This window comes from Theropithecus gelada, chromosome 10 (genome assembly GCF_003255815.1).
Source record: "Theropithecus gelada isolate Dixy chromosome 10, Tgel_1.0, whole genome shotgun sequence".
Taxonomy (NCBI): domain Eukaryota; kingdom Metazoa; phylum Chordata; class Mammalia; order Primates; family Cercopithecidae; genus Theropithecus; species Theropithecus gelada.
The window spans coordinates 67,423,815-67,447,977 of NC_037678.1; the positions used below are offsets into that span (position 1 = coordinate 67,423,815).

At 48.4% G+C, this 24,163-nt stretch overlaps 1 protein-coding gene across 1 annotated transcript in view; it reads right to left on the bottom strand.

Moving 5' to 3' along the window:
• Positions 1-23,930, bottom strand: part of MMP24 (matrix metallopeptidase 24) — a 33,312-nt gene extending 9,382 nt beyond the window's left edge. Inside the window, exons 1-6 of the mRNA XM_025398510.1 lie at positions 23,826-23,930; positions 20,203-20,351; positions 14,498-14,614; positions 12,184-12,488; positions 3,654-3,815; positions 271-485 (exon numbers count right to left, since the gene is read on the bottom strand). Coding sequence (XP_025254295.1) covers positions 271-485; positions 3,654-3,815; positions 12,184-12,488; positions 14,498-14,614; positions 20,203-20,351; positions 23,826-23,930 — 1,053 coding nt within the window. The remainder of the gene's footprint in view (positions 1-270; positions 486-3,653; positions 3,816-12,183; positions 12,489-14,497; positions 14,615-20,202; positions 20,352-23,825) is intronic.
• Positions 23,931-24,163: the final 233 nt, after the last annotated feature.

The following is a 24,163-nucleotide window of genomic DNA, read 5'->3' on the forward strand; positions in this document are numbered from 1 at the left end:
CACAGACCAGAAGCCACCTTCCAGCACTTTCTCCCAGCATTAATCCTGGGGAGGTGAGGGATCACCCATCTTTCCCCCTCCCTCTTGGAAACAAGTTGATTCACCCAGCAGCATCAGGAAGAGACCCCATACCCTGGCCACTGGGCTAGCTCCCGTCCAGGCCCCATGGTAACCAAATCCCAAATCAGGAGCCTTTCCCAGCTCCGTGGTGTGGAGGAGGAGGAGGAAAGGTCAGGGGTCAGCTGGGTGGTGCCAATCCATTGGCCCTACCTTAAACACAAACATCTCGCCCCGGAAGAGGGCCACTGTGTTGAAGTTGCCATCACAGATGTTGGGTTTGGTGCCTGGTGTGGATGGCCGGTCCCCGAGGGGCGGCCGAGGGGGCCTGGGCTGGCGCTCATGCTTCCTCTCCGACGGTGAGTGGATCCTGCGGACGGGGAGTGTAGGGAGTGGCCTTGTGGGCTCCAGAGGCTCGGCTGGGGGTCCTGGAGAGAGGAGCTACATCTTAGAGAGGGGGCAGCCATTTCCCGCCTCCCGCTGCCATTGTCTCAGCATCACCCAGGCAACTCTGAGACAGGTCTGTCCCAGTCCAGCCTCCTGTTCCCTCTCCCCAGTTTAACTCCCCCAGTCTTTGAGAAAACAGATGAAAATAGCCATTAGAATGGGACTCTCAACTTTCCACCCCTGAATCTTATGTCTTCTCTTTTCCCTTGTTACAGAGCAATCATGTCCTTCTTTAGGTCAGCGCTCTTCCTTAGGCCATACCCTCTTTGCCCCCTTCACACACACTGGCCCCACTTCCTCACCCACTTTATTCATTCTCTTTCCCAGCCCAGTGCAGCTTCTACCCGTCACCCACTCCAGCTGCTCCGCCAAGATCATCCAATGGTTGCTTGACTCAGACTTTGATGAGCACATGCATCATCTGGGGATGTTGCTAAAATGCAGATAAGGGCTCAGAGGGCCTGAGAGTCTGCATTCCTTCACACTCTCAGGTGATGCTGATGCTGCTGGTCTGAAGACTACACTTTGAGCAGCAAGATTTATAGAAACACTTTCCTTGAAACACTCTCTTGGTTGTCCTCCTGCGTCCTGGGCTGTTCCTTCTCAGCCTCCTTTGCTGGCTGCCTGTCCCCATCTGCCCTACTCTAGAGGCTGGCATACCCCTGGTCCTCTTCTCTTCTGTCTCCACATTTTTGTCCTTAGGTCAGTGCTTCTCCCCTTGGGCTGCATATTAGGATCACCTGGGGGAGCTTTTCAAACTGGATGTTCAGGAAGCACCAGGCCAGCTATCCAACTTTTTTTCCTGAGGAGGAGTCTCGCTCTGTCCCCCATGCTGGAGTGCAGTGGCACGATCTCGGCTCACTGCAACCTCTGCCTCCCAGGTTCAAGTGATTGTCCTGCCTCACCCTCCCAAGTAGCTGAGACTACAGGCATGTGCCACCACGCCCAGGTAATTTTTTTTTTAGCACAGATGGCGTTTCACCAGGCTGGTCTCAAACTCCTGACCTCAAGTGATCTACCCACCTTGGCCTCCCAAAGTGCTGGGATTACAGGTGTGAGCCACTGCGCCCAATCCCCAACTATTAATAAAACCAAATCTCTAGAGCTGAGGGCTGGGTATCTGTGTTTTTTATTAGAATCCCAAGGTAATTCCAAAGGGCAGCCAAGTTGAGAATCATTACTCTAGGTGGTTTCATCCAGGCTCATGGCTTTAGAGACCTGCGTCAGAGCTGTCCACTGGGGTGTTCTGTGATGATGGAAATTGTCCATATCTGCATCGTTCACTCCAGTAGCCCCTAGCCACAGCCATATATGGCTACTGAGCTCTTAAGATGAATGACTAGTTCTTAGTGTGACTGAGATACACTAAAGAACTATTACTGAAATTATAATTTTCATATTTTTGGTGTGGGTAGAGACAGGGATCTCACTTTGTTGCCCAGGCTGGTCTCGAACTCCTGGCCTCAAGCAATCCTCCCACCTTGGCCTCCCAAAGTGCTGGGATTACAGGTTTGAGCCACCACACCCTGCCTAATTAATATAAATTTAAATTTCATTACTGTGCATGACTAGTGGTTACTGTACTGAACACCAAAGACCCCAAATAAATATCCCAGCCTAGATTTTTTTCTTTCTCTTTTCTTTTTTTTTTTTTTTTGAGACAGAGTCTTACTCTGTCACCCAGGCTGGAGTGCAGTGGCACGATCTCAGCTCACTGCAAGCTCTGCCTCCCAGCTTCAAGCGATTCTCCTGCCTCAGCCTCTCAAGTAGCTGGGATTACAGGCGCACACCACCATGCCAGGCTAATTTTTTTGTATTTTTAGTAGAGATGGGGTTTTGCCATGTTGGCCAGGCTGGGCTTGAACTCCTGACCTCAGGTAATTGCCCATCTCGGCCTCCAGCCTAGATTTTTGAGCGGCAGACTGGTGGACCCTATTGCTTCACAATTACAAAAACTGGAAACCCTGGGGTCATCCTTAACTCTCCCTCCTTCCTCTCATCCCACGTCTGATCTGTCAGTAGATCCTGTTGTTCTACCTTTGGAATAGCTTCTGGGACCCACAGCCCCCACCTGGTCTCTGCTTGTGAAGGTCCTGCCTGTCCTCCAGGGCTCTGGCTGGGTCATCTCCTCCAGAGGGAGCCCTCCTCCTGTGCTCCGTAGCCTGGGGGCTGTGGGCGCCTGTGCTGTCTTGACAAGCATTTGCTCAAGTAAACTGGTCTCCGTATCTCACCTGACTTGACCAGAACGAGAACCTCACATACCAGTGTGAACAGAACTGGGAGAGAGGTGTGTAGGAGGCCTTTCATATCTTACCTAGATAAGCAGTAGCTTCTCATCTTTCATCTTTTCTTTCTTTCTTTTTCTTTCTTTTTTTTTTTTTTTTTTTTTTTTGAGACGGAGTCTCGCCCTGTTGCCCAGGCTGGAGTGCAATGGTGTGATCTCGGCTCACTGCAACCTCTGCCTCCTGGGTTCAAGTGATTCTCCTGCCTCAGCCTCCCAAGCAGCTGAGATTTCAGGTGCCCACCACCACACCTGGCTAATTTTTTTGTTTGTTTGTTTTAATATTTTTGGTAGAGACGGGGTTTCACCATGTTGGCCAGGCTGGTCTCGAACTCCTGACCTCAAGTGATCTACCCGCCTCGGCCTCCCAAAGTGCTGGGATTTCAGGCAAGAGCCATGATGCCTGGCCCTCATTTTCTCTTTTTAAAGAACAAAGCTCTGGTTATAGTCCCCATCCTACTGTATCACCGTTACTCCTGCAGATATGTGAACCTGCCTGGCTAGAGGTGGAACCTATGGGAGTGCTCAGTCACCATCTGGTGTAGGAGGGAGGGAGCGAAGCATGAAGGGGTTGGGGAGAAGTGTGGAAGGGGAGGGATAAAGGAGAGGGAATGAGTGGCCCTCATCTCACTTTTGTCCCTCTCAGTTACAGCCCAGACCCTCCCCTAGGTTTCCCAGGTGTGCCAGGGGAAGCCTTGCCCTCTGGCCAGGCAAAGCCATTGGAAGTCTGTAAAGGTCACACACAGTCAGAGAAACAGCAGCAGTGCTGATAGCAACGTCCACCTCCCTCGTCCCCTACCCCACAACAGGTAGGCAGTCACAGCCCAGCCCCGAGGAAGGAGCAGTCCTCCCTTTCCTTGCCACACACCATAGATCTTCTGGATGCCCTGGAGATCGTCCTGGGGCAGCTTGAAGTTGTGCGTCTCCATGTACTGGTAGAAGGGTGCCATGATGGCGCTGGGGTCGTTGGAGTGCTCCAGTCCGAGCGCGTGGCCCAGCTCATGCACAGCCACCAGGAAGAGGTCGTTTCCTGTGGAGAGGAGTGTGGGGAGGCGCCCAGGGCACCTGCTTAGATATGAGTCGGTCAGCCAACCCATTACCTCAGCAAACACCGAGCACAGTCCCTGTGCCAGGCCCCGTGCTGGACATACAGAGAAATCAAACACAACCCCTGCCTCCCAGGCCTCTCTGCAGAGTGGGGACAAGGAGAGAGAGAGCACAAGTGAGGCAGAGGGCTCTGGGTGCTTTAGGAATGTCTGGGAGGGTCGGGCGGGGATTCTGAGGAGAGGGGGGTCATTTAAACCTGGGGAAGATGTTCAGGGAAAGTTTCACAAAGCTGAAGCTGAAGCTGAGTCTTGAAGGATCAGAAGTTAGTCAGGAGAACGGATTCAGGGGGCAGGAGAGGAAGGGTGGGGGTGACATTCCTGGCGGATGGAATGCGATAAACACGGTCCAGGGACAGGCAGTTTCATTCCACCTGGCTCTGGAACAAAGCAGGAGGGGAGGGCCGGAGAGAGATGAGGTCAGCCAGGCTGGCAAGCAGGGCGCTTAATGCCATACAAAGGAATTTGGATCAGCTTCTTGGCTAGTGGGGGGTTTAAGCAGGAGTGGGGGTGTGATCCAATGAAATTACTCCGGCTGCAGTTGGAGGGAGGATTAGAGGGAACAAGACCTGGGGCAGGGGGATCTGTTTAGATGCTGGGGGCCAGATGACAGATGAAAAGGCCCTGAGCTGGCTGGGCACGGTGGCTCATGCCTGTAATCCCAGCACTTTGGGAGGCCAAGCAGGGTGGATCACTTGAGATCAGGAGTTCGAGACCAGCTTGGCAAACATGGTAAAACCCTATCTCTACTAAAAATATCAAAAATTAGCCAGATGTGGTGGCCTGCGCCTATAGTACCAGCTACTCTAGAGGCAGAGGCAGGAGAATCGCTTGATCCTGGGAGGTGGAGGTTGCAGTGAGCCAAGATCGCTCCACCGCACTCCAGCTTGGACAACAGAGACTCCATCTCAAAAAAAAAAAAAAAAAAAAGGCCCTGAGGTGGAGGGGAGGGAGTGGGAACAAAGAGGGCAAGTCCTGGCAAACTGGCAGTGAGCTTCAGGAGACCCTGGGCAGGCGGGGCCCAGGTGTGGGCAGCTCTCTGCAGGACCTTGGTTCTGGAAGAACAGAACTGTTGGCTAAGATTGAGGCAGGGATTCAAGTGTAGGTGAAAACACACTCCAGGCCCTGGAAGTGGGACACAGGATCATGAGGGTGGAACTGAGGCAGCTCCATGGCATGGTGGTTATGAGCTCGGGCCCCTGAGTGGCACAGATCACCTTCATTCCCCTGCCAGTTTGTGAATATGGCCAGCAGGGCTACCCCTAAGCTTCAGTGTCCTTACTCGTAAAACGGGGGCATCAGACCTACCTCACCGGACTATGTGAGGTTGAATAAGATACATGTGAAGTGTGTGGTGTGGCACAGAGTGGCAGCTGTTGTAATCCTATATAAGACAGAAGCTTGGTTACTGGAGGAAGCCCATTGACTAGAAAGGAAGCACAAGGCCAGTGGAGCGCCAGCAACCAGATCCTCTGAAAGCCAACTCCCCTGGGCTTCTGTATTATGCCTAGGACAGGACAAGGAGGCCTGAACTTAGGGGGATGAAGTAACTGCAGCTTTGGGGAGAAAATGCAGGGGGCAGGGACTTAGGTAGGCTGTTGATCGCCAGCCCTGACTCCTGTCTGCCCAGTGTCAGACCCTTGCTTGCCTTGACCTCTGGCATTTGTAGCCCCTTGAGCCCTGTCTCTTATCTTCTGGCCCTAAGGCATGGCTCGGCCCATTCCTGCCACCTCTAAGTCCAGGGAGGCTGCCAGGAACCTAGGAGGTGGTCTGGAGTCCTACTGCCCACTCCGGCCCCAGCGTCACTGGCCTAGGGTCACATGGGGGTGGGGATTGTTTGGCCTTCCTGGCTTAGGTCTCCGGAAGAGAGACAAACCCTATGGGGCAGACCCAGGCCACGGGCAGTACATGCCTGCCACACTACTGACACCACTAGTGTCTTCTGTGAAGCCACCTTTGAGCAACGGAAAGGAAGGGGGATGGGCAAGATCAGTGCAAGGTTGGCCAAAAGCCTGGGGCTGGCCTTCTGCTGGCATGAGAGGGCCAGGCCGCCCCCAGCTCCTTCCTCAGGTCCTGGCCCCTCTGGCAGCAGGGAAGGGTGAGCTCATCTCTGAGCTCCATCCCAAACAAAAGCAACTGCTAGAGCCAGCGGAAGGCAGCTCTGCTTCCTGGGGTCCAGTCCTGGCTGTCCTCCTGGCCTGTTCTATGACCTGGGACAAGCTGTTCAGGGCCTCTGTCTCCTGAGCAGGCTCTTCCCCAGGGGCTGTTCACAGGGAGCTCAGCTGGGAACCAGGAAACAGGGCTCTGAGCACCGTGGGGGACTCGAAAGCTTTGTCCGCAGCCTTGTCTCTTGCTCTTTTAACCCCTGTTCTGGGGCTGCAGAGAATAGGAGTGACCCCTTAAAGGAAAGAGGCCTGTGGGTTGGGTCCAGGAACCAGAAGGAAGGGAAGAGTCAGGGAGCCAGCATCCTGCTGCACAGAAATCCAGGAGACCCCTGTAGGGGAGACGGAGGGAGTGGGGCAGGGGCAGGAGGACCCCCTGAGCTTGTAAGGTGAAGGCAGAGGTATGAGGAGGAGAGGCCTGCTATGAGGACCCCATGCTCCATGGGCAGGAGGCTGTTAGGGCCTTCACTCTTTAAGAGGGTAAGAGGCAGGGAAGCAGAGTGGTCAGGAATGCAGTCTCTGGGAGCCAGACTGCCTGGTTTTGAATCCCAGCTCTGCCATGTCCTAGCAGTGTGACATTTTAAATTCTTCCTCCGGAAGACAGAAGGAACAATGGCACCTTCGTCATAGGGATGGGGGTGAAGATTCATGGGGCAGGGTGTGTAATGCACTCATACTGGCTCCTGGCGCAGAAATATTACCCTTCATTAGCAGGGTCCTGTTGAGCTGTGTGTGAGCACCAGCACCCCTGATAGGGTGTGTTCCTGTAAGTCCGTGGGCCTCCGAGCAAGTCCCCAGCAGTCTACTCAGCTACTCAAGTGGACCTTGTCTCTACCTCATTTCTTTCTTTTAAGATCTCCATATTTGGTGGTTCCCATCTCATTAACTCCCCCAGCCCCACAAAAGGTGGCAGCATTTCCCTTTGCCTCTGTTCTTTTGCCAGTGCTGCCCCTCCCTCTGGAATAACCTGATTCCTTCAAAGTTCAGCTCCATACCTATCTTCCAGGAAGCCTTCCTTGACTTCCCAGCTGGAGGTAAGTGCTCCTTCTGCTTTGCCCTCCGGGCAGTTTCTCTGAACTGCCTTCATTGCACTGACCGCTTCCGACCCACATGATCGCTTTTAGTGCACATGCTCGCTGCCCCAGGACTGTGGGTTCCTTGAGGACAAGCTTTGTGTTGAAGAGCAAGGTGACAGCCCCTGGGATGGAATAGTGCCAAAAGCACCATATTTTACCGAGGGAAATACTTGGACCACCTGCAGCAGAACCACCTGTGGTGACTTAAAAATGCAGAGTCCTGGGGTCACACCTGGCTCTGCCACTTTCCAATGGGGTGAATTTCCTATTTTTCTTTTAAAGATATTTTCTTTCTTTTTTATTTTTGAGACAGGGTCTCACTCTGTCACCCAGGTTGGAGTATAGTGGCGTAATCTTGGCTCACTGCAACCTCCACCTTCTGGGTTCAAGCCATTCTCCTGCCTCAGCCTCCCGAGTAGCTGGGATTACAGGCATGCGCCACCATGCCCGGCTAATGTTTGTACTTTTAGTAGAGTTGGGGTTTTGCCATGTTGGCCAGGCTGGTCTCGAACCCCTGACCTCAGGTGATCTGCCCGCCTTGGCCTCCCAAAGTGCTGGGATTATTCCAGTGCTCCTGTTGCACCTGGCCCAGGGGAGTCTTTTAAACACATGGAGGAGGTGGGGAAGATATTCTGATTCAGGAGGTTTGGGTTGGGACGTAGGCAATTTTTTTTTTTTTTTTTTTTAAAGTTCTCCGGGTGAATTGTATAATGGGTGGGTCAGGCTGACACAACCTGAAGCAAATGCTTGACCTCAACATCACTGAAAGTGGGACAGTCTGCATCATATGTGTTTGCTGATGTGGTGAATAGGAAGTACCAGCACCACCTAGGAAGTATTCTTGCCAAAAAATTGAACTTGAATCGAGTTAGGCCTGTAGATCTAATGAACAACATTCTGGAATTATGGGGAAGAGAGACATATTAAAAGTGAACTTGATTCTAGTCATGCCAAATGATTATACTCAGGACACATGACCCAGTGTCTTCAACAAATATATGGAGGGAAATGTATGTGTAGAATGGGAGTGTTTTAAATAAAAAGGGCTTTAAGAGACACGTCAGCCCTGTGTGTGGATCTTGTTTGGATCCTGATTCAAGCAAACAACTGTAAAAGACATTTCTGAGGTATTTTGGGAAAGTGAACTCAAACTGGGTATTAGATTTAAAAAAATTATTGTTAATTTTGTTGGGCTTGATAATGATTGTGTGCTTATGTTAAAAATTAGCCTTTATCTGTTAGAGGTATATACTGAAGTATTTAAAGGTGGAATGTTAATATGCCTGAGATTTTATTTAAAATACATCAGCCAGGCTGGGCACGGTGGCTCACGCCTGTAATCCCAGCACTTTGGGAGGCTGAGGCGGGTGGATCACAAGGTCAGGAGATCAAGACCATCCTAGCTAACATGGTGAAACCCCATCTCTACTAAAAATACAAAAAAGCCGGGTGTGGTGGTGGGCGCCTATAGTCCCAGCTTCTCAGGAGGCTGAGGCAGGAGAATGGTGTGAACCCGGGAAGCAGAGCTTGCAGTGAGCCGAGATTGTGCCACTGCACTCCAGCCTGGGCATCAGAGCGAGACTCCATCTCAAAAAAAAAAAAAAAAATACGTCAGCCAAAAAAAGGTAGATAAATAGGAATGCCACAGCGTTGATAATTGCTGAGGCAGGTGATAGGTATCTGGGAGATTATAGAATCATTCCTCCTACTTTTGTGAGTTTGAAATTTTCCATAATGAGAGTTTAGAAAAAAGAAGTAAGCTAGTAAGTTCAAAAAGTTCCCAGGAAACTCCACCCCTTTGCTGAGTCTATGTGGAAATTAAACGAGATAATATATGGATGCTCAATAAATTTTGGTTCCTTTCCTCTCACCCAAAACCTGCCATCACTGCATTCCAGTTCACCAGCCAGGGGTCGATTGCTGTGGTCCTGAGCTGCATCTGGACAGTTCCTGCTTGGTTTTCCAGAGCAGAGCAAAGTCCTGATTCTTATCCAAAGAAGACATCAGCAATCTTGGAATTTCTATCAGAATTGTCAGTCTTTCATGAAAGTTGGGGTGGGACAGATGGGAGAAGTGCTGGGATGGTGCCCATCCACAGGTCCCAGGTCCTTCCCACACACACCAGCAGCTCTTGGGATTTGGGGGCTGGGTTCAACAAGTTCTGCAAAAGCAAGGAGCAGGTGTGGGCAGTGCACACCCCCAGTGCTGGGCAGAAGGGGAGGGCAGAGGAGTGGGAGTGTCTTCCCACTGCCTCCTCTGGACATCTCTTTGAACATTCATTTGTCTCTATCAGGAATATAACTAAAACCTTATCAGCTAACAGTGCCTGGCACATAACAGGGCCTCAAAAATGTTAGTTCTCTTTTCCTCACATCTTATCTGTTAGCACAGACAGCCATTTGTTGACACCCATCCAAAAATAAGAATGAAATAAATAATAGGTACGCAGAGAGCCAGAAAGTACATGCAGGACACACAGGAGAGACACCAGGGCAAAGGAAATGGAGTTCGATAGGAAAAAGGACAAAAATCTGAAGAACGAAGAGGACAAAGAACAATTTAACAGGTTCATGACTTTGCCTAGGCTGAGCCTTGGCCAAACCACCTCCTGGTCCAACCTTTGACAGATAACCCCAGAGCTGCCAATCCCTGATGCATGCAATGATATGTTCTCAAGGAGGTGATCCCCACCTATAGACACCAAACATGGCCTCTGGGGAAACCAGCTTTGAGAGTCTGCTCTCAGCCTGGAGCAGCCGCAGGGCAGGAGAAAAGGATGCCCAGTGTTCCCCAAGCTTGTTTCAGCTTAAGAGTCAGGATCTCTGTGGGAAGGACCTGGGAATCCACATTTATAACAAGAACCCCCACTGGTTCTTATGATCAGGCCAGGTAGGAAAACTCTAGGTATTAAGACAGCGTTTCTCATGGTGATGGAACACCTGCATCAGAACGCCCCAGGAATGTATTAGACCAATTGCAGATTCCCAGGTCCTACCCCAGACCCAGAGAATCAGAATGACAAGAGGTTAGGGGCCAGCAATCTGCAGTCTTTTTTTTTTTTTTGAGACGCAATCTCTGTTGCCTGGGCTGGAGTGCAGTGGCGTGATCTCGACTCACTGCAACCTCTGCCTCCTGGATTCAAGGGATTCTCCTGCCTCAACCTCCAGAGTAGCTGGGATTACAGGCACCCACCACCATGACTGGCTAATTTTTGTGTTTTCCATAGAGATGGGGTTTCACCATGTTGGCCAGGCTGGTCTTGAACTCCTGACCTCAGGTGATCCACCTGTCTTGGCCTCCCAAAGCGCTGGGATTACAGGTGTGACCTACCGTGCCTGGGCTGGAATCTACATTCTTGAAAATTTCTAGGTGATTTCTAGTTTCTAGGTGATTCTGCTGTGCCCTACAGTTTGAGAACCATGGAAGCTTAGCATGATGGCTAAAAGCATGGGCTCCAGGGCCATAATGCCCAGGTTCAAAGCCTTATTTCACCATTCACCAACTATAGGACCTTAGGTAGGTTACTTAATGTTTCTCTGTGTCTCAGTTTACCTATCTGTAAAATGAAGATAACAATATTTACCTATAATAATTTTACATCATATATTTACACTTTATATATTGCTTAATATAAATTTCATTATGTATTATAATATATTTAATAGATATAATAGTTTCCACACATAATGGGTGGCAAGCACGTGGCACGGGCCTTAGAACACCAGCATACCCACTAATTGTCATCTATTATAATCCAAAAACCACACTCCTCTGTCCGTCTTTCCTCCAAACTCCTACTGTATTTTCTTGGTACCTCTGCTACAGCCTTGGGTAGTGTCTGTCTATGACAGGGTTACTTATGTGCACACGTAACTGCCCTGCTAGACTGACTTTGGACTGCCAGAGGACAGAGATCATGCCATTTTTTTCAAATGTTCAGCTCCCTTGGTCTTTGCAAGACTTTGTATCATGTTTGTTAGAGTTGGAAGGCCCTTAGCAATCACCTAATCCAGCCCCTCACTTTGCAGACGAGGAGACTGAGGGTATCACATAGCCAGTAGTTGAACCAGGGCTAAATACCTGTATTGTCACCTTTCAGCTTTGCCAGTTGAGCCCCAACTCTTCATCTTAAAAATGGGTATAATAATGTACACTTGCCTACGTACTAAGCATGTGCCTTGTGAGTAAATATTGATGAGGAACTTTTTGGCAACCTGCAGGGTATCATTAGTATTGCTGCACGGTACTGGTTCTGCCTCCGTAAATATTCACTGAACCATAGTGGTGCAGGGTAAATTATCCAAGGATGCCAGAATAATTTCAGGGCCTGATACTCACATGTGAGGGTGACAAAGGAGGGAGCCAGTCGTGTCATTCATAAGATGGCTTTTGGAGCCCTTATCATTCAGGCCAGAGCTTACCACTTTCAGACCCCACTTTCAGCTTTAATGCCTTTTAACCTTTTTTTTTTTTTTTTTTGAGATGGAGTTTCACTCGTCGCCTGGGCTGGAGTGCAATGGTGCGATCTTGGCTCACTGCAAACTCCGCCTTCTGGGTTCAAGCGATTCTCATGCCTCAGCCTCCTGAGTAGCTGGGATTACAGACACCTGCTACCACGCCCAGATAATTTTTGTATTTTTAGTAGAGACAGGGTTTCACCATGTTGGCCAGGCTGGTCTTGAACTCCTGACCTCAGGTGATCTACCTGCCTCAGCCTCCCAAAGTGCTGGGATTACAGGCGTGAGCCATTGCGCCCAACCCCTTTTAAACTTTTTCTTCAGCCTCTGGTTCATTACTTTATCTTCTTATTCGTGGTCTAACCTTACTTTTCTCCTGCCAACCGGACTATCTTCTAAGTGACCTGACTCATCTCCATGGCCCTGGCTCTGGTGGATCGAATGTTGAATATTATCAGAAATCACAGTTCCCACCCTCTTACGGTCTTAGTTCTTGGACAAGAGGCTCTAGAAAGCAGGAAACTCATCTAAGATGTCCTCCAAGTTCTTTCCCAACAACTGAGCAGCCTAAGACTGACCCCTGTCCCCTCATGGCCTTACCATCATGGTTGGCATTTCCTAGTGTCCATGGCTCATCGGAGTCAAAGTGGGTGTCTCCTCCAATCCCTGGGCCAGGGAAGTAGGCATGGGCCAGGAACCCCCCTTCTCCATCAAATGGGGAGCTGTCACCATGGAAACCAGAAGCAAAAAAGATCATGATGTCTGCCTCCTTCCGGTCGCTTTTGATCTCGTGGTATGGCACCTCTTCAAAGGTCAGTGGGGTCACCTTCTGCCACACATCGAAAGCCTGGCGAATAGCTTTCCGCGTGTCTAGCTCACCCACTTTTGGGGTATAGTTGTGAATGCTGGTGAGAGAGGAGAGGATCATTAGTCAAGATCAGAGAGTCAGAGAATAGCAGAGCTAAAATAGATATCTGAGACAATGTGGCTCAGTGATCTGAATTTGAACCCTAGAATTCTGCTTAGCTGCCCCAGGGGTTGAAGAAGAGGCTGAGCAGGCAGAGCTCTGGATCTCCACCCTGCCTCAGTCAGATGGCTTTGCTTTACTTAGTGTTTTCCATTTGATCTCCAGCAAAGCTGTGTTGAATAAAGGATTCCACTCTAGTTTGTTGAAAAAAGTAAATTGGGGCCAGGCGCAGTGATTCATGCCTGTAATCCCAGCACTTTGGGAGGCCGAGGCTGGCGGATCACTTGAGGTCAGGAGTTTGAGACCAGCCTGGCCAACATGGCGAAACCCTGTCTCTGTTAAAAGTACAAAAATTAGCCAGGCGTGGTGGTGTGAGCCTGTAATCCCAGCTACTTGGGAGGCTGAAGCAGGATAATTGCTTGAACCCAGAGGCAGAGGTCGCAGTGAGCCAAGACTGCACCACTGCAGTCCAGCCTGGATAACACAGTGAGACTCCGTCTCAAAAAAGAAAAAAAAAGAAATTGGTAAATAGCATTTTCTGAATTTTAAGGTTTTTTTCTAATACAAAATACTTTCATTTATAAAAGTTATAAAGCTATTCAAATAATAGGAGTTTAAGTGAAAAGTCTCTTTAAAAATCTTTGGCACCAATCTTTGGCTTGTCTCCCTAGAAGCTGGCCGGTATCTGATTTCATCCATTATAGATTTAGCTCTTTAGGGTTGCTGTGTTCATACTGCATGGTTCTTCACAAAACACCATCATGGGTTGTCGTTATGGGTTCTCTGTCCTGTGACCCTCTGGGGCATGGATTATTCTACCTACTCCATACGTAAGGAAACTGAGGCCCAGAGAAGTTGAGTGAAAGAAGTTACTCAGAGTTGGGTTAGAACCCAGTGCTTCTTTCTCTTGATCCACTTTACCCCTTCAAGAGACCCGAGAGTCAATTCAGTTTCTAACCTAGATTCTTAAGTTTCCTTGTCTTGTCAGATTTCTGGAAAAAAAAAAAAGTCCCGCTCTGTAGGGAGCACTTGTCGGCAGGAGAGCCCTTAGTTCAACTCTAAGGATCTCTGTCTCAGGTCCTGCCTCTGCACCCAAGGGATCCACCTGAGATGACAGCAGAGCCTTGAGAAGTGCCAACCAGCACTCACCTGAGCCTGCCCATGCCTGGCCCTTGCCCCAGCCCCACCTGAGCCTGCTCAGTACCTGGCCCTTGCCCCAGCCCCACTCTGGTGCTTGAGTCTGCTGTGATGGGCTCCGTCATCTCTGTTCTTGGGCCACTGATCTGGCTTGGAGATGGATCCTGCTCTGCCCTTTGTTCCTCCAGACAGTCGAATATGACACTATTATGATTCAGGTCCCAGTTCTTTGTACTCCTTAAGAAACAACTGGAACGCTGTGTTGGGAATCTCAGGTGAAGTCCATCAGGTGGATTTTGGGGTGGGAGGATCCAGATGAGAGGGAATGAGGTTTGGCAGGCAGTGATAAGGAGACTGAATTAAGCCATGGTTTTGTTTGTTTTGTTTTGTGGTTTTTGTTTCATTTGTTTTGTTTTGGAGACAGTCACTCTCTCACTGAGGCTGGAGTGCAGTGGCATGATATAGCTCACTGCAAGCCATGGTTCTTTATCACAGCTGAAAGTTACTGAACCATTCATACCCCACTTTCTGTAACCTAAAAACTATAGGCATCTAAACAGAGCACAACTAAGAACCCCCAGAGGACCAAACAAATCTGAGGTTGGAGTCACAGCATCCTACGGAAGCCACAAGGAGGACAAAGTTATGGGCTGTCAGCACCTGATGCTGATGCCACATGCCTGGCCCTTGGCCTGTGTTGTGAGCCTGATCCCCAGGCCCCCTTGCATTGTGAGCCTTTGAAACTCAGGCCAGGAAAAACAGAGTGAGGGGGGAGCCAAAGGCAGGGAGGAAGAGGGGGAGTCGAAGCACCTGTAGGTAATGTGTTTTTGCCTCCACTTCTGTCCAGTCAGGGCATAGCGCTTGTTTCTCCGCCTGCGGCTTAAGTGGGGGTGATCAGGGACACCACATCGGGGTTTCTTCATCCACCTGGGCAGAGAGAGGACACACACACACGCGCATATGCACTGTGGTCACTGAACACTCTAGGAAGGGACTGCATATTCCCCAGCTCCAGTCTGGAAAGCAATGTGCATTCCTCAATCTACACTCTGGGACCCTGGCTCGGACGGACCCCAACAGGAACATGATTGACTAATTGATTCATTAATTCATGCACTCACAATCATAAATGAGGAAACATAGCAATATAAAGACTGAGAATCAGAATACATGGGCTTGATAAATTCCAGCTCCACCACTAGTCATAGGACCCGCAGGCAAGTGACTGAACCAATATGAACCTCAGTTTCCTCCTCTGCAACATGAGAACTCTAGTTATTGTTGTTCTTAGGTGGAGGTGCATCTTCAAGGAGAAAGTACATGTGAAAATGCTCTGTAAATGCCATCAGATCACAGCCTGCCCTGGTTAAAAGCCTCCAATGACTTCCCCGAACACCTAGAATAAAATTCAAACTCTTCAGCAGGGCGCAGTGGCTCACGCCTGTAATCCCAGCACTTTGGGAGGCCGAGGCGTGTGGATTACCTGAGGTCAGGAGTTCGAGACCAGCCTGGCCAACACGGTGAAACCCTGTCTCTACTAAAAATTAAAAAAAAAAATTAGACAGCTGCATTGCTTACACCTGTAATCCCAGCTACTCAGGAGGCTGAGGCAGGAGAATCGCTTGAACCTGAGAGGTGGAGGTTGCAGCCAAGATTGTGCCACTGCACTCCAGCCTGGGTGACAGAGAGAGACTCCGTCTCAAAAAAAAAAAAAAAAAAAAAGTCAAACTCTTCATCCTGACCCACAAAGCCCCACATGACCCAGCCCCTGCATACCTGTCCAAGAACATCGTCATCCTTCTCCCCTTATATCCTAAGCTCCAGTCATGGCGACCTTCTTGCTTTTCCTTGAGCATGCTAAGCCTATTCCTATGGCAGGGTCTTTGCATTGCTGTTCCCTCTACTTGCAACACTCTTCTTCTGCATGTGGTTTGTTCCCTTACTTCATTAAGGTCTCTGCTCAAATAGTATCCCTTCACAGAGGACTTCCTCGTCCTCTCTATCTAAAATAGTTTCCCTGGCCCCAACCCACTGCTATCTGCTTATCCTGCTTAATGTTTCTTCACAGGATTTATCACTCGTGAACTTAGATTATGCATTTGCTTTCTTGTTTGTTCTTTGTCTCTTTCCCCAGATTCTAACCTCCATAAGGACAGGAGCCTTGCCTGTATCCCCAGGGCTGGCATAGTGCCTGACACAGAAGGGGTTCAATAATTATTGTTGACTGACTGACTGAGTGAATGAATCACAACTATCCAACGGTAGAATGGCATAGCATGAAGACAGCAAATTCTCTTTCACTAGACTTGTTCAAGAAGTGAATAAACAGGCTAGGTGTGGTGGCTCACACCTGTAATCCCAGCACTCTGGGAGGCTGAGAGAGGTGGCTCATCTGAGGTCAGGAGTTTGAGACCAGCCTAGCTAACAAGGTGAAACCCTGTCTCTACTAAAAACACAAAAAAATTAGCTGGGCGTAGTGGCAGATGGCTGTAATCCCAGCTACTCGGGAGGCTGAGGCAGGGGAATTGCTTGAACCCGGGAGGCGGAGGTTGCAGTGAGCTAAGATTGTGCCATTGTGCTCCAGCCTGGGCAAGAAGAGTGAAATGCCATTACAGAAAAAAATAAAAAAAAAAAAAAAAAAAAAAAGAGGTGCTAAACAACTGTGGGACGTGGAACATAATTATCTGCAGCACTTATTATATTGTGTTGTGATTTAAAATTTGTTGGTCTATTTCCTCTAATAAATGGTAAATTGAGGACAGGAACTATGTTCTATTCATCATTGTGTCCCCAAAAGGTAGCTCAGTGCCTGAAATTACGTAAATCCTGATATCTGTTTGTTACCAGGTGATACGGTTTTGATTTGTGTCCCTGCCTAGATCTCCTGTCGAACTGTAATCCCCAGTGTTGGAGGCCGGGCCTGCTGGGAGGTGATTGGGCTATGCGGGCGGACTTCCCCCTTGCTGTTCTGCTGTTAGCTAGCGAGTGAGTTCTCATGAGATCTGGTTGTTTAACAGTGTGGAGCACCTCCTGCTTCTCCCTCTTCCCCCTGCTCCAGGCATGTGATGACGTGCTTGTTTCCCCTTTGCCTTCTACTATGATTGAAAGTTTCCTGAGGCGTTCCCAGCCATGCTTCCTGTAAAGCCTGTGGAACCCTGAGCCAATTAAACCTCTTTTCTTTATAAATTACCCAGTTTCAGGTATTTATCTTTTTTCTTTTCTTTCTTTCTTTTTTTTTTTTTTTTGAGACAGAATCTCACTCTGTTGCCCAGGCTGGAGTGTAGTGGTGCAATCTTAGCTCACTGCAACCTCTGCCTCCCGAGTTCAAGCAATTCATCTGCCTCAGCCTCCTAAGTAGTAGCTGGGATTACAGGTGTGCACCACCATGCCTGGCTAATTTTTGTATTTTTAGTAGAGACGGGGTTTCACCATGTTGGTCAGGCTGGTCTGGAACTCCTAGCCTCAGGTGATCTGCCCACCTTGGCCTCCCAAAGTGCTGGGATTACAGGTGTGAGCCACTGCACCCAGCACATTCTTTTAAAACGTTTGATTCTTGGCCAGGCGCAGTAGCTCACACCTATAATCCTAGCACTTTGGGAAGCTGAGGCAGGAGACTGCTTGAGCCTAGAAGATCATGACCAGCCTGGGCAACATGGCAAAACCCTATCTCTGCTAAAGATACAAAAAATTAGCCAGGCATGGTGGTACGTGCCTGTAGTCCCAGCTACTAGGGAGGCTGAGGTGGGAGGATCACCTGAGCTTGGAAAGTTGAGGCTACAGTGAGCCAAGATCGCACCACTACACTCCAACCTGGGTGAGGGGAGTGAGACCTTGTCTCAAAATATAAAATAAAATAAAGTTTGATTCTCAAAACGACACTGTGAGGTAACAGAAATTATTATTCCCATTTCACAGATGAGGGAAACAATCCACAGATAAATCCAGTACCTTGCAAAACACAGAAATCAGCAAGGCAGGACTGGAACTTAGTTGAATGAAAAAAATGAACTATTAATTAATGCAATTTAACAAAGCTTGGAGCTTTTATTTTTTCCTGTCACTGCTAAGCACGAAGTTGAGCTAGAGGAACTATGTTGTTGACCAAATGAATGGGTGAATGAATAAATGTGTGACATTTCCCAAGGTAGACACTCAAACATAGTACTTTAAATGGCTAATCTAGCTTCCTTTCATTAACAGTCCCTGTGAAGAGAACCAAGAACCACCTCTGGCTGAGTTAGACCTGGAAGGCACCTAGGGGAGGAAACAGGCTCAGAGAAAGGCAGCCATTGCCCAAGGTCACAGAGCTGGAGCTGCAACTTGGGGCTCTAAATTCTACCCTGAACACTCCCCAACTCAGGTCTTGGATTAATAAGTGCAACTGGCTTCCTCCTTCCCCTGCTTCCAGAGCACAACACCCCCACCTTCCTACAAGGAGGTGTGGGCAGAACTGAAAGTGGGAAATGCCATCCTTTTCCCTCGGATCGTTCCCTCTGCCTCCTCCTTTCACCATCCACCTGCCACTCTCTGAGCGCTATCCAACAGGCCTGGGGCTTTTTGGAACAGAGTAAAACCCAAGGCCAGGTGGTGCCACAGCAGAGACACCAGTGCTTCTGCCCCAGGATGCACTGCCATGAGGCCTGTGCAAAGCCCTCAAAATAACCTCAGCTTTGAAAGGTGGCTGGGCTCTCTTTAACCAGCCCACTCTGGAGACCACAAGGCCAAGGAGTCCATATCACAGAATAACATCACATCATCACAGGAGAAGAAGTTCACACTCTCATAATCAGAGAATCCTAGGAATAGGAAATGTTCACACAGGATTTTAGGATCCTAAAACCCCAGACTCGTCAAGTTTTAAAAGCTCAGATGCTTAAAATAATGGAATCTAGGCTGGGCATGGTGGCTTACGCCTGTAATCCTAGCATTCTGGGAGGCCGAGGCGGGTGGATCACCTGAGGTCAGGAGTTTGAGACCAGCCTGGCCAACATGATGAAACTCTGTCTCTACTAAAAATACAAAAAAAATTAGCCAGCATGGTGGTACATGCCTGTAATCTCAGCTACTAGGGAGGCTGAGGCAGGAGAATCACTTGAACCCCGGAGGCAGAGGTTGCAGTGAGCTGAGATTGCGCCACTGCCCTCCAGCCTGGGTGACAGATTGAGACTCCTTTTCATCAAAAAAAAAAAAAAAAAAAAAAGTGGAATCTAGAATTTAGAGCCATAATCCAACACTCCCCTTTGCATATGAACACACTGAGACCCAGAGAGATGATTCTGTCCAGGAGTGACTTACGTCAAATTGATCCTTGATCCACAACTGGGTGCATTTCCTGTTCCTCCTCCCACCAACTCCCCTGCATCCTCACCCAGCCCTGCTAAGCTCCTTCCACCTGCCTCAGGCTCCCCTCCCTTCCCACCTCCTTAGGAAACTCACTCCTGCTCTTTTCCATGCTTTAATGATGTGAATGGCTTTTCTTAAACAGCTCTCATAGCTTTCTTAAGCAAGTTTAAGCCTGTTCAACTCTCCCCCTTCTTAAACAAACAAAACATCATCCTCTCTAGCTGCTACCCATTTCTCCCCACCTCCCTGTCAAGCTTCTTGAATGTCTTTCCTCCACTTGCTACCTCTTCTCCTCACCTCCGCTTCTCCCCATTTCAATCTGACTTCATCTCCACCATTCTGCTGAGGTTAACAACAACCTCTTTGTCACTAAACCCAGCAGACAACTTTCAGCCGTGCTTCTGTTGGAGGGCTCTGGAGCGGCTGGCCCCACTGACCACCCCACACCATGTGGCATCATGACAGTGCATCACATCATCACATCAGGTTTCTTCCTCTCCGGCTGCCCCTTCCTGGCTAGCTTTGTGGGGTGCCATCCCCAGCACCTGCCAGTGAATCTTTACATTCTCCTTGAGTGATTTGACCATCCTCATGGCTTTTTTCTACCTCCTAAGTGTTACTACCTCCCAAGTGTCTCCCCAAAACTCATTGTTTCCTTCTGAGCTCTAGACTGGTGTGGCTCGATGACTGTATTTGTCATTAAATGGTGAGCCTCTGGAGGGCCGGATGACAGGCACATGCAGGCACCCAGCAAATGTTTGGTAAATGGAAAAAGTGGAGCCAACTCATTATCATTCAAGCATTTTCTGTATTCTATGAGACATGTACATTGCAGGGAGCTCCAGAGGGTGACCCACAGATAAATTATTCGAGCCAGAGGAGATTTAAGAGCCCATCTACAACCCAATCCCTCATTGTACTGATAAGGAAACTGAGGTCCAGAAGGGTTAAGCAACTTGTCTCCAAGGTCACATGGAAAGTTAATGGGAGGGCTGGACTCCCATCCCAGCACGTCCCCCACTCACATTGGGATTATTCTCTCCCAGGATGGCACTGCAGGAATAAAAGATAGGAAGGGAGGATGGGCATGGGGTGTACACAGGCCATGAAAAATGTGAACCCAAGTGTAAGTCCAGCAAGTTCAAGGGCACAATGTCCTACGCAAATCTTACTCGATCGTTGTCTGATCCAACACACCGGTGACTGGGATCCCATAAAACTGCTGCATAGTGGAGACTGCTGACTGCAAGGCCTTCCCTGAGTGCAACGCAGATGCCCGTGAATCATAGGGAAGCAGATAGCCATAGGACTTCAACCAGTTCTGAAAGACACATGAAAGAAAAGGATGCATTATGCTGGGAAAGGCTCTGTTCTACCTGGGCAGAGATGTGCCCTTAAAACGAGGGATCATTTGACCCCAGTGACTCCCGGACTCATGCTCTGAGTTCTTCTTCCTTCACTCCACCCTGCAGACACTGTCAAATTAACCTCCAGAAAGCAGCTTTTATTGGCGTCCTCTCCTGCTAGAAACCTTTCATCGGATTTCTATTGGCCACAGAATAAAGACTAAATTTGAATTCAGAGCTTTCCATTGCCCTGCCTCTTTACTCATTTATTCAGTGTTTTCCACTTATATTGGACTAGACACGGAAAAGCACAGCACGGTTAATTCTGTGATACAGAGAGGTATTTTGAAAATGTTCTGCCACCCAGAAACCCACTGTGTCTACTGTCAAAGCCTGACGAAGAACCATGTAGAATATTTGTTGGCAGGAGATTATATACAATATGTATTGCTACCCCCCAGAAAAGCAAGCCACTATAAATAAATATAAATAAAACAATGCATGATCTTATTTAAATATAAATAAATGATGTATGCATAGAAAATACCTAGAAAGGCATATATAAAAATTATGTAGGAGGCTGGGCGCGGTGGCTCAAGCCTGTAATCCCAGAACTTTGGGAGGCCGAGATGGGCGGATCACGAGGTCAGGATATCGAGACCATCCTGGCTAACACGGCGAAACCCCATCTCTACTAAAAATACAAAAAACTAGCCGGGCGAGGTGGCGGGCGCCTGTAGTCCCAGCTACCGGGTGAAAGGGGGAGCTCTGAGGCAACAGAATGGCATAAACCCGGGAGGCGGAGCTTGCAGTGAGTTGAGATCCGGCCACTGCACTCCAGCCTGGGCCACAGAGCCAGACTCCATCTCAAAAAATAAAAAAAAAAAAAAAAAAAAAAACAAAAGCCAGGCGCGGTGGCTCAAGCCTGTAATCCCAGCACTTTGGGAGGCCGAGATGGGCAGATCACAAGACCATCCTGGCTAACATGGTGAAACCCCGTCTCTACTGAAAAATACAAAAAAACTAGCCAGGCGTGGTGGCGGGCGCCTGTAGTCTCAGCTACTCGGGAGGCTGAGGCAGGAGAATGGCGTGAACCCGGGAGGCGGAGCTCGCAGTGAGCTGAGATCGGCCACTGCACTCCAGCCTGGGCGACAGAGCAAGACTCTGTCTCAAAAAAAAAAAAAAAAAAAAAAAAAAGTAGGAGAATTCCTGATTTTTAGGAGATACACACTGAAGTATTGAGGCTGACATAGGGTGCATAATATCTGTAACTTATTCTTTTTTTTGTTTGGCCCAGATAACAATTGGCTAGCAAATTATTCTTAAATGGGTTCAGAAATATACGTATGTGGCCAGGCACGGTGGTTTACGCCTAAAATCCCAGCACTTTGGGAGACCGAGGCTGGAGGATCACCTGAGGTCAGGAGTTCGAGACCAGCTTGGCCAACATGATGAAACCCCATATCTACTAAAAATACAAAAATTGGCCAGTCATGGTGGCGCATGCCTGTAATCCCGGCTACTCAGGAGGCTGAGGCAGGAGAATCGGTTGGACCTGGGAGGCAGAGGCTGCACTGAGCCAAGATTGCACCACTGCCCTCCAACCTGGGTGACAGAGCAAGACTCTGTCTTAAAAAAAAAAAAAGAAATATACATATATGTCTATATATATATAAAGAGAGAGACAGAGACAGAGAGAAGAGAGAGAGATAAAGTAAGTATAGTTAGATGTTAATAGTTTTGGGTGAGGGGCATTCAAGAATTCTTTGTTGGCTGGGTGTGGTGGCTCATGCCTATAATCCCAGTGCTTTGAGAGGCTGAGGTGAAAGGATGGCTTGAAGCCAAGAGTTTGAGACGAGCCTGGGCCACATATCAAGACCCCATCTCTACAAAAAAGTTAAACATTAGCTGTGCGTGCTGGTGTGCACCCATGGTCCTAGCTACTTGGGAGGCTGAGGCAGGAGGATCGCTTGAGCCCGGGAGTAAGAGGCTGTAGTGAGCCATGATCATGCCACTGCACTCCAGGCTGGGTGGCAGAGTGAGACCTCATCTCTAAAATAAATAAGTAAATAAATAAATATTTAAAGAAATTGTCCTATTCTCTAAAATGTTTCTGAAAGTCTGAAATGACATCATAACTTTTTTTTTTTTTTTTAATAAAAAAGAATTGACTGAGTATCCGTTGGTTATAGTATCACGAGGCACTTCTTTTTTGTGCTTTCCTGTTTTCTAAGTTTTATGCACGGAGTGATTTTTTTGAAAGAGGAGAAAAACATTAAAAAGGCAAGAGAATCTGAAAGAAGCTTGGGTGAAGGAGCTCAAACAAGCAATGACTCTGAAGGATAGCAAGTAAAGATTATTCCCGGCTGGGCATGGTGGCCCATGCCTGTAATCTCAGCACTTTGGGAGGCCGAGGTGGGTGGATCCCCTGAGGTCAGGAGTTTGAGACCAGCCTGACTGTTGGTGAAACCCCGTCTCTACGAAAATACAAAAATTAGCTGGGCGGGGTGGCGGGCTCCTGTAATCTCCGCTACTCGGGAGGCTGAGGCACGAGAATCGCTTGAACCCAGGAGGCGGAGGTTGCAGTGAGCCGAGATCATGCCATTACACTCCAGCTGGGGCAAAAAGAGCGAAACTCTGTCTCAAAAAGCAAACAAAAAATTATTCCCACCCAAAAGCATGAGGGGATGGAGACCCAGGAACACAAGAGTACCAGGAAATATGTGTGGCATCAGCTGGAAAATGAGGAAAACATCCGTGTATTTGTTGAGCCCAGAAGCACTTCCAGGAGCTACATGCTGGGCTCGAATCTAGATAAGCCCGTTTCCCATCCTCAGAGGATTATCCTGAATGCCAAATAAGCCAATGAAGGGAAAAGAGCCTGGGGAAATGGCATTATTCCCCTCCTAGCTATAGCTTTTGTTTCATGTGTCTATATGAACAGGCTAATTATGGATGTGTCTTTTATTATAAGTCAAATGAAACAGTTTTTCATAAGGCAGCCGATCAGAAACTATAAATAAGTTATTATTTGCTTCACCAAAGGTGACTATAACATCTTTACTGCCTTGTGATAAAATCCATCTGATGATGCAAACAAAATTGTCAGAATAATAAAGCCTTGAAACATATACAACAAAGTAACAACTTTCTGTCTCTCACAATTGGATCTGAAACATACTTTCCATTCCAAATGATGGCACAGAATATCAATACTTGCAGTTCCCTAAATATTGATTCTCTTTCCTGCCTTTGTATTAATACATGTTCTTCCCTCTGCCTAATATTTTTATCAGTTTGGCAAAAAAATTTTCATATGTTAAGGTTCAGCCCATAAATTACTACCTCCGGAAGACTTTCCTGACGTGTCAGGCTAAGTTATTTTCTTCCTTTCTATGCTCCCCAAAGCCCCTATTATAGATATTATAAGATTGCGCTGGAATCATTACTTTACATATCAGTTTCCTCCTCCTCCTCCTTCTCCTCCTCTTCCTCCTCCTCCCAAAGTGCTGGGACTTTAACCTCCTCAAGGGAAGGGGCCATAGCTTAATCATCCAGTGCCCAGGACAGTGCTGGACACGGTAGCTGCTCATTATGTGCATTTGACAAGCATTAACTGAGCACTTACTACAGGCTAGGCACCATGTGAGGCTCTGAAAAAATAAAGATGAATAAGGAACTCAGAGACTGACAAGTAAACCCACAGTAAAAATACAATGCTAAAAAGCAGGTGTGCACAGAGTTCTATGAGAGAACAAAAGAGGGGTGTCTTATCTGTGGTGGGGAG